The 10,188-nt window shown below is 42.1% G+C and overlaps 1 protein-coding gene across 3 annotated transcripts; it reads left to right on the top strand.

Annotated features, from left to right (window-relative positions):
- Positions 1 to 823: 823 nt before the first annotated feature.
- Positions 824 to 9,899, top strand: LOC124551073 (inositol-trisphosphate 3-kinase B). 3 transcript variants are annotated; one of them, XM_047125966.1, is made up of 8 exons: positions 824 to 1,168; positions 3,478 to 3,580; positions 4,369 to 4,515; positions 4,819 to 4,946; positions 5,576 to 5,658; positions 6,030 to 6,198; positions 7,396 to 7,467; positions 8,053 to 9,899. In XM_047125966.1, the coding sequence occupies exons 1-8, from the start codon at positions 1,061 to 1,063 to the stop codon at positions 8,278 to 8,280; spliced, it is 1,038 nt and encodes a 345-aa protein (XP_046981922.1). In that variant the 5' UTR covers positions 824 to 1,060; the 3' UTR covers positions 8,281 to 9,899. The 3 variants fall into 3 exon arrangements, with proteins under 3 accessions (XP_046981922.1, XP_046981923.1, XP_046981921.1); XM_047125967.1 differs by having other exon boundaries at positions 825 to 1,165; positions 4,816 to 4,946; XM_047125965.1 differs by having other exon boundaries at positions 825 to 1,168; positions 4,816 to 4,946.
- The last annotated feature ends 289 nt before the right edge of the window (positions 9,900 to 10,188 follow it).

The raw sequence follows: 10,188 nt of genomic DNA, 5'->3' as shown, positions 1-10,188 counted from the left end.
AAAAGCTTTCCGGAAGTCGAGAAATACGGAATCAACCTGAGATCCCCTGTCGATAGCGGCCATTACTTCGTGCGAATAAAGAGCTAGCTGCGTTGCACAAGAACGATGTTTTCTGAAACCATGCTGATTACGTATCAATAGATCGTTCCCTTCGAGGTGATTCATAATGTTTGAATACAGTATATGCTCTAAAACCCTACTGCAAACCGACGTGAATGATATAGGTCTGTAGTTCGATGAATTACTCCTACTACCCTTCTTAAATACTGGGGCGACCTGCGCAATTTTTCAATCTGTAGGTACAGATCTATCGGTGAGCGAGCGGTTGTATATGATTGCTAAGTAGGGAGCTATTGTATCAGCGTAATCTGAAAGGAAACTAATCGGTATACAAACTGGACCTGAAGACTTGCCCGTATCAAGCGATTTGAGTGCTTCGCAACCCCTAAGGTATCTACTTCTAAGAAACTCATGCTAGCAGCTGTTAGTGTTTCAAATTCGGGAAAAGAAAAAGAATGTACGAGATTATGAAGTTTTCTTCCGGGACGGCAGTATTATTTCGTGTTAAACGCTCCTCGCTGTACACACAGGCGACTAGCAGATTGTTGATCCGCGTTTGCTTAGCGAGAACTGCTGACTGTGCGAGAGCTACGCAGTAACAACTCGTTACATTGGCGCATCCACCCCCACCACGCTCCCCTGTATCATCCCCTCCCCACTCCCAGCATTTTTCCTCATTGGTCATGCCGGGTTCGTATTATTGCCCGCAACGCCAAATCCCGCTTATGCGCTTCCCGGCTACATCAGCCGCGGGCGTCACGGCACGCAGGAAGTCCCTCTGCGCTTGCGCGGCGATGTGACGTGCGCCGGGCGGTGCGGTGGTGGGGGGTAGCCTGGCCGCGTCTTAAAGAGTATCCGCTGTCTCTGGCCGGGCGTCTTTCGCTGCTAGCTGCCGCTTCAGTGAGAACAGCTCTCGTGTGCGATCTCAAGTGTTACACAGCGTGTGAGTGACTACGTCTCGCAGTTCTCTCTCGTGTGCGCCGATCTGTCTGCCGCTAACATGCTCCTCGAGATGTTCCACTCGTCGTCTGACGCTTCTTCAGATTCTTTCTCGGCCGTCGCGTCTTTCCGCAAGAAGATGACCCTCGGCAAGATTATCGTCAAGGTGGTTAGTCATATTCCATTCCTTTAATACACTTAGTCGCTTTGCCTTGTGTGTGTGTGTTTTGTAATTTATCGGTGACGACGTGCTCGGTAAAACAACGATGCGGAGCTGTTTTTCTCTCGGAACACTTGTGTTCACTAACATTTTGATACCTGCGGCTGATTTCAATCTTCTTGCTGACAGAAGCCGTACCTGAATGATGACTTAAAGTTTCACGATAATCATACCTTGATGTTTCTCTTAGTTCTCGACCTGTCCTTCACCGAAAACGTGATTCTGTATTTTTCACTAGCAGACATTGCCAGGTGCCCTGTGGACTGTAAAATATTGATACTGAAGAGAGCATATTACTAACCGACTATTAATAGCTTGCAAGTTGAACTTCTGGATCTGTTAATGTTCACATTTCGATTTTTTTTTCCCCAGTCTCAAGACAGTTTTATGGTATGGGTAGAATGGGCTTGGCGCTCAAAACGTAGGTCTTATGCGATGTCTTTGTCATTCTTGAGCAACATTTTGTTTCCTTGGGTAGTAGTTATTTTGCCGAGAACTTAGATAAAATGACAAATGGCTCTGAGCACTATGCGACTTAACTTCTGAGGTCATCAGTCGCCTAGAACTTAGAACTAATTAAACCTAACTAACCTAAGGGCCGGCCGCGATGGCCGTGCGGTTCTAGGCGCTGCAGTCCGGAACCGCGGGACTGCTACGGTCGCAGGTTCGAATCCTGCCTCGGGCATGGATGTGTGTGATGTCCTTAGGTTAGTTAGGTTTAAGTAGTTCTAAGTTCTAGGGGACTGATGACCTAAGATGTTAAGTCCCATAGTGCTCAGAGCCATTTGAACTAACCTAAGGACATCACACACATCCATGCCCGAGGCAGGATTCGAACCTGCGACCGTAGCGGTCGCTCTGCTCCAGACTGTAGCGCCTAGAACCGCAAGGCCACTCCGGCCGGCAAATGACATATTCTCTCGTTTTGGCCACCATTCCAGTAACCCATTTGATGAACGCCTTCCCCCACATGAAATAATCTTAATACTTCTCGAAAAATTATTGGTCGATCGTGTACTGAAAACAGATTTGTGGTACGTTTATAATGTGCATCTGGTTGCGTGCACAACCTGGTCTGAGAAAATTACAGTCTCCTATTGTAGAGACGAACCCAACTAGCAGCTCGCTTAACGTTCCCGTCAGAAGTGCAAGATACTTAAATTACATTTGTGTGGAGAGTAGAAAATGCCCTAGTTAAATCATAAGGCTCGGCAGCTAAAACAATTTATTGGCTGTGTTTAACTTGCGCTGACAGTAAGTTCAACAAACCAGTTAAGTCTGCTTACCCGCTCGCTATTCGGGAAAAATTAGTAATTTCTGATTATTGTCCCGGCGTTGCTTAGTCTGTGGTTCAAGCTGGAACAACTAGTAACAGTCTAATAGCTGGTGCACTACGTCCATAAATGACTATAAAGTGAGTCGTTTACATACTTACTTGGCCTTTTACGCAGCAGCAGTTGAGAGTTTAAACTTTCGAACGAAAAGTTAGGTGATGGATGGGACGTGTATACAGACGCCCATGTCTGTTACCACTCAGCTGTTTCGCGTTACATAAACATCGGTCGGACGGTGCGCGTCAGATTGTCGTCAGGCGTTGGAATTATCTCGGCAGCACTCTAGCGCATTTTCTTCTAGACGTGACGAAACGAGAGGGGGGAAAACGTGTTAAAAACTTGAATGTGCGTGTACAAATTTGTCAGTTTACGAAATGCTCACAAGATCAATAATCTTGACGGTTTCACAACTCAAAATATAAAAATGATAAACAGGTAATCTTGGATAGCTGCAGACTAGAATCAAATTTCTGAGCTGGATGATTAATTTGTGATCTATATTGAACAAAATTAATTTTAATCTTTTAATAGCCACCGAAAAGTACTTCGATGCACCGTTCTAGTTAATGAGTTTGGTATGCTTATCTGGCAGTCACGTGCAGTAAATGGTCTGTTTTTTTTCTGTATAGTGTTTTAACAACGAGAGGAGAGTAGATGCCTTTTTTTCCGACCAACTGACGATATTATCTTCTTTTAAGAGATATGCGTGGCGTCCAGGATCGAAGACGTCAGACCGCTTACGCCCGCAATCAGGCAACCCGCTCGACTATCTGATTCGACCTTGTCGCGTATTCCACTACGCTTAACTCTTCTACGGACTTTTGGAACAACCGTTCTGTTTGCGTCGCGTCCTTCATGTAATGCATGCATCTTGACTGCTGACTCTGTAATGACCCTAACCGTTATTTTTCTTTTTCTTTGCAGCCTTCCGGTTGGAGAAAACTACGGAATGTCGTTCAATGGACTCCGTTCTTCCAAACGTACAAGAAACAGCGCTATGCTTGGGTGCAGCTTGCTGGCCATCAAGGTATGTGAATTTCTTCTCCGGCGTATTGTTGGTAAACAGTGTGCGTAGATTTAGATTTAATATTTTATCTAGACCGGCGTCTTGAGACTCTGTAATTCGTTTCATTTACCACATTAGCGTGGACGAAGTTTATAAAAAAATAGACGTCGTATGAAACAATTTATATACCTTTACTAACGCTGGTACGGCATTTACTGTAAATTTTACTGAATAAATATTTTAAAATTTGAGTTGTGTTGCTTCGTGAAAGTTCATCTTGGCAGTTGTAAGTGGTGTGGTAAACAGGTATAGCTACTCAGATTATTTTCAGAAACACTTCAGTAACGAGTTGCTGTTGTATGATGTTATAAAATGAGTAGTGAAACATTATTTGGGGAAACAGAATAACGATTAAGATTAACATTGCAGATGCCTATCTGAATAGTAGAAATGATCGGATTGCGGGTTCCTCTCCTGATCATGCGTTGAAGTCACTGAATCCTCGTAGTCTTCATGTCATATGGAACGAGTGGGTGTGATCTGCACTTGCATTGACTGGTTAGAACTGTTAAGTTTTGGTGTTAACGGAAGTTTAGCTAGCTGAAGAAGCGTTTTTCGGAAAGAGAGAGAGAGAGAGAGAGAAAGAAAATGCTGTAAAGTTTATTTGGCTAGACACAGTGTAGTAATACGCTAAGAGATCTGGTGATTTTCTAAGCAAGAACTCTGATCGTATGGGTGTCTCACGTTTTCAGCACGACTATGGAGATAACGACGGAGTGTTCTAACATGTTTTCTCGTTTCTGCTGCAGGAAACTTCAAAGCCGGTCCCGAGCAAGGCACGATTCTGAAGAAGCTTTGCCCCAAAGAGGAGCTGTGCTTCCAGGTGCTCATGAACGACGTGCTCAGGCCCTACGTCCCAGAGTACAAGGGCCACGTCACCTGCGAAGACGGAGACTGTATCCTTGCCTACTGCAACAATGATCTGCATAGTCTGAGTCTGCCTTATGGCTCTATCCCGAAATTCTCTCTCTCTCTCTCTCTCTCTCTCTCTCTCTCTCTCTCTCTCTCTCTCTCTCTCTCTCTGTGTGTGTGTGTGTGTGTGTGTGTGTGTGTGTGTGTGTGTGTGTGTGTGTGTGTGTGTGTGTGTGTGTGTGTGCGCGTGTGTGTGCGTGCGTGCGTGCGTGCGCCCATATGAACCATTTGTTGAAATTAGCTTGTCACATTAAGAGCGATTGCATTCCTTGACTTTATACTAGCAGTATACTTACAATTGCAAGACTTACTGGGCGACTTCCAATCCCCGTGCATTATGGACTGCAAGATAGGTGTGCGCACCTATCTGGAGGAGGAGTTGGCCAAGGCCAAGGAAAAGCCCAAGCTCCGAAAGGTGAGTTCCCATAGCTTTCTTACAGATGTTAAATACTTTGAAATACAATACACTCCATAACTGAAGCAACCCTCAACAAAAAATTTAGGTACATATGTGATGCGACAGTAACAATACATATTACCCAATTTTAGTTGGAGTATTCAAAACAATTTTTTATAGCTTAGTGATTATAGACACATACATTTGGTTTCTGGATGAAGGGACTTGCTCTGTTAATCATTACGTATACCTGTATGTGCTAAGCCTTAATAGAAAACACTGCTTCCCACTTTTCTGTTATCTTTGTTACGTGGGCAGTAGCCTGTGTTAAAGGCATGTTGTGTGTCTAACGTTTTATCTCCTCTTGGTGGAGACATTCTCATACAAAATGTTATTCACAAAACATGCTTCAGTTGTACGGGCATTAGATTTTGGTCTAACATCCACAATAATGTGATTAACAGCTGTGAAAATGTACACTGTAATGATCAGTGCTTCCTACTATTTACCCACTGACGTTTAGGCAGTGTCATGCCATCATGGGTGCCAATTCCTGTATGTGCAGACAAAATAGGCAAGCATGAAAATGATGTATTGTATGCTGCTTTAGGTGTGTGGCTCTGACACGGCTGTTTACTTTGTTGCAGGACATGTATGAGAAGATGATCCAAATCGATCCTGAAGCTCCAACAGAGGAGGAGCATCGCCTCAAGGGTGTCACCAAGCCTAGGTGAGCTTCAAGGCTTGTCCTCCACTTACCTCCAGCACATGTGCAATTTATGCAATTGTGGGTGAACTGCCCGGTATCAGTAACTTTGTGCCACAATATTTTGGAGCAGTGTCTTCTGGGCATCTTAAAGTGTATGCTGATGGTAAGAAGACCCTACAGTGAAATATTGTGGCAGCAAATTAAGGATATCCCACAGTTTGACCAAAATTCCACAGCATGTTCTTGAAGGCATTTGGTGTTCCTGCAGTTTGTGACTTCAGTAGGCAAAATGAAATAAAGGCTTTCATTGCTATACATATGTTGTGACATAAGACTTTGATCATTATCTTCCACTTCTCCATCATGTATGAATATTTTTGTTTTGTTTGCAGGTACATGGTGTGGCGAGAGACCATCTCCTCTACAGCAACACTGGGTTTCCGCATAGAAGGTATTCGCAAAGCAGATGGAAAGTCTAGCAAAGACTTCAAGACAACTAAGACCAGGGAGCAGATTCTCAAAGCATTCAGGGATTTCACGGAAGGATATCCACATGCAGTGGTAAGTGTCAGGACAAGAGTTTCTACTTAATTTTTCAGTTACTGTCATTTAAAGTTAAAGATCTACCCTGCAGCTGTTACTTAAGGCATCTAATTGCCCAATGTGTGCAGATTGTTATCAGTGTAATAGAAACAGATACATGACACATCTTTGTGAGACATTGGCACTGATAACTTTGGAGCAGCGACTTGTTTTGTATTGTAGTGAAAGAACTTCATCTGAGTGTGGTATCTTGGTCGTGTAATGCATTAGAAGGGAAGGGAAGTGAAGTTAGACCTCACATGCCATCCAGTAACTGAAAGAGGTTGCAAATTGGATTGATCCATGGTACTAGAGGCAACTATTAAGTTACACATACTGGCCTAAGTCCAGATGTGTTGTGGTAGCATGTTTAATAGCAAGTTGTCACCAAAATCGTATATGGGGGGGGGGGGGCGATTCTAAATGATCACTACAACCTAAAATCAAAGATGGGGGGGGGGGGGAATCACTGTTAGTTAAAGACTGAAAGCTAGTGAAGTACTATTGTCACTGATGGTCAATATTGACACCATCTGAGTCAAACAAGTGTCTTTCGACCAGATGCAGATGTTGCACTTCAGTCTCCTGGCATCCCTCTCTTTATGAAGCGAATTGCAAAAAATAAAGTTAATGGCATAAAGTGATACCACACTTTCTCCTGTCTTAAACACCTCAAATGTGTACTCTGACTATAATTTGGTGGGAGATGCACAGACTGAAATATTGCCAGCTTGTTGCCAGTCTGCAAACGTCATAGGAGATGAAATCCGTGATGGCCAAGATCAACCAACAAGCTCACCAAGGACTAGGAATGTGTAATGGGATAGGCTGACTTACCAACCTTGGTTCCCAACAGTGGGGCAGGTTTGAATGGTTTAAGGTACTGTAGGTTTACTTCCCATCCTTAAAAAAGTTATTGTATCTGGCCTAAAATGAATTGTAGTTCTTTGACCAGGCTGTTAATTTAATTGGAAAAAGTGGTTCCACAATGAACTATAAGAGCGAAGCAGAATAAAGTCTGTTCAATTCTCACATTAATTGAATGTGTTCAACTTCTGTTTGTCATAACACATATGCATACATAGGGATAATAAACGTTTTGCATAATGAAACATTCTTACATTAAGTGACATTGTATGAAACCCTGTTACTTATAGGTTTTATTTTTTCTTCCAGCCAAAATACATTCAGAGGTTGACAGCAATCAGGGCCACCTTGGAAGTTTCTGAATTCTTCTCTTCGCATGAGGTAAGCATATATGAAACACAGTAATCTGAGAGAGAGTAAGTGAGAGTGAGTGAGAGAGAGAGAGATGGAAACCTTTATGGTTTCCAGTTTAGACTGCCATCATTAGGCACAAGAGGGTTTTAAGTCACTGTATGTATGTGCATTAATACATAAAATTCCACCCCACTTTAAGCATCATAGAAAAACCTGAATAGGACAATGCAACTCAATACACAGGATATAAACGTTGTTAAAAAGTTTGACTTGTTAGGTTGTCTGAACATTACTGTCAAGTTCTTGTTTTTGGTATAGATACCACAATAGAAAACTCATTGTGGGTGATGTTACGAGGTGATATTATGATAGAGGTGATATGTTGATATTCTGATAGTGATTAGAAGATATTGTGATGATATTTTGAGATTGTAAGGATTAGCAGTCAAAACATGTCACAGTAATAAAGGTTTTCATAGCAACTGACAGTGATAAATGATTTTGAATACGTAACTTGGCACTTCTCATATCTTTCAATAGATGCTGAAAGACTTCAGCAGCCTCATCTGTTTCCTGCAATCAACTAATGCCCTGTCGCTTTTGTCTGTACAGGTGATAGGAAGTTCCCTTTTGTTTGTGCACGACAAGCACAATGCAAACGTGTGGCTCATAGATTTTGCCAAGACGCTGATCCTGCCCAGCGGCACAGCAATCGACCACGCCTCACGCTGGGTGGTGGGCAACCACGAGGACGGCTACCTGATCGGCATCAACAATCTCATCAGCATCTTCTCCGAGATGGCAGCAGAGTCGGCCACGGCTCCAGGCGACAACACGTGAGCGCCGGGCGCGCGCCATTTGCGTCGCCCCGTGGCCGCCCCCTGCAACATGACTTGCCTGGCAGACCACACCTGAGAGACCGAAGCTGGGCCGGTAACTTGGCCCGTGCGCCGGTCGACTCCCGTGCGATTCCCATCGACGCTGTCGTGACTCAGGACCCCTACACTTGCGATACGGGAGGGTGCGTGTGGCAGTGTACTGTTACCGAGTGACAACGGATGTTACGAGCTGCCCTCCCTGATGGGTCACTCAGTGTGTAATCTTGCACGGAGTTGTGCCAATTGCTGAGCCGAGAAATGAGGACTGCACCCTTTTGGGATTGTGACATGCTTCAGTGTACTGAATTAATACAAGCCTGGGACTCCTTAGTGCAGTTAAATTTTGTTTTTAAGATGGCTGTTTTTCCACATGAAGTGGAAGTTTTTAATGTGTAATAATTGAACATGACCAGCAGTTACTTAAATCAGATCAACACTTGTCAACAAGCAACACTCAAAATGAAATATTAGGTGAAGCTACATTTTGGTGCAGTATGAAACTACTTCTTCTCCATCAGAAGATGATAGCATTCACTGAATTGCACTGAAATATTTTGGTTAAATACATGTTAGACTTCTACAAGATGTTTTAGATAAGTGCAAATACACATGCAAACAACTTGTAGGACAAAGAATGCTCAGATGTAAGAGAAAATTTTGTCAAAGTGAATCATTTATTTGAAATGTCACTACTCATGTGATTTGTTAAAATCACTTGTGTGTTTTGTTAATATTGGAGACAAGAAACCAGTTTCTTGCAGCTCTTAACCATTCTCAACAAAATATGGTGTTTCATATTTTCTGACACCTGTCAGCCATTTTCAAAGTATGTGGAAATAATGTATGTTCATGCTAAAGTTCTGGCTATAGTGTGGCATCTGGGAAATGAGCCAGAAGACATTTTCAACTTCTGCTTGGTAAATGAAATGCATTAATCAAGCCAGAAGCTGTTTAAAAACCACTCCAATGTATTTCAGATTGGAGGCTAAGTAATTTATTTAATTTATATTATAATTTTGCAGCATTTTTTCTGTACTTTACTTATAATGACTCCTTCTACTTCAGATGTGAATCTGATACATAGAAGTCAGTTAAGCCTAGTAGATACACAATGTTGTATTAAGACTGTTTCTCAGCATTTTGGATAAAATATTGTAGCAAATGCTTTAAGATGTTAGCAATATTATTGTTAAATGCACTATATATCTGAATTCTAGCATTTTCGACGTGACAACAGCTGTAGTGGCATGTACACTATATATCTGAATTCTAGCATTTTCTACGTGACAACAGCTGTAGTGGCATGTAATTGCCTCAATTCATAATCTTTAGTGTGTCTGCATGATTTCTGCCAATTTCTGTTGCTTGTGAACACTGCTTACAATGAATAGCTGTAGGTGTGGTGTAAATTTGTAACATCTGTAGCAAGCATAGCTTTGATCATAATTTTTATTTATCTCATATGTGATAACTAACAAAAATACTGCTGTCTGTAGACACTTGAGGATTTGCCGATTGTTTGAATTATTTATCACTGCAGACTATGTAATCAGCTGAATAATAAATTTTATGCTCTAAAGGGATGCTTCATTTTTTATTTTCACCTGTGTTTTGGGGAATTTAATGAATATGTTCAATGATAAGGAAAGAAAGTGTAAATGGAAGTGAAACACATTTATACACTGAACCACAGAGGCTTTAGCAGCAAAAAATGCATATTTAAGGACAAATTGCCATAAACAAATGACAAACATCGAAATATTTGGAAAGAACTCATAAAATGCAAGGTTTTTTTTATTTTGGGGCAAAGTACATTAATGTATTGTAATTGTATCTGTCAGTCAGAAGTAAAAACGTGAAAAAATTTCCC

This window comes from Schistocerca americana, chromosome 9 (assembly GCF_021461395.2).
Source record: "Schistocerca americana isolate TAMUIC-IGC-003095 chromosome 9, iqSchAmer2.1, whole genome shotgun sequence".
Taxonomy (NCBI): domain Eukaryota; kingdom Metazoa; phylum Arthropoda; class Insecta; order Orthoptera; family Acrididae; genus Schistocerca; species Schistocerca americana.
Note: the sequence above shows the minus strand (reverse complement) of the source record. Positions and strands in the feature narration are given on the sequence as shown.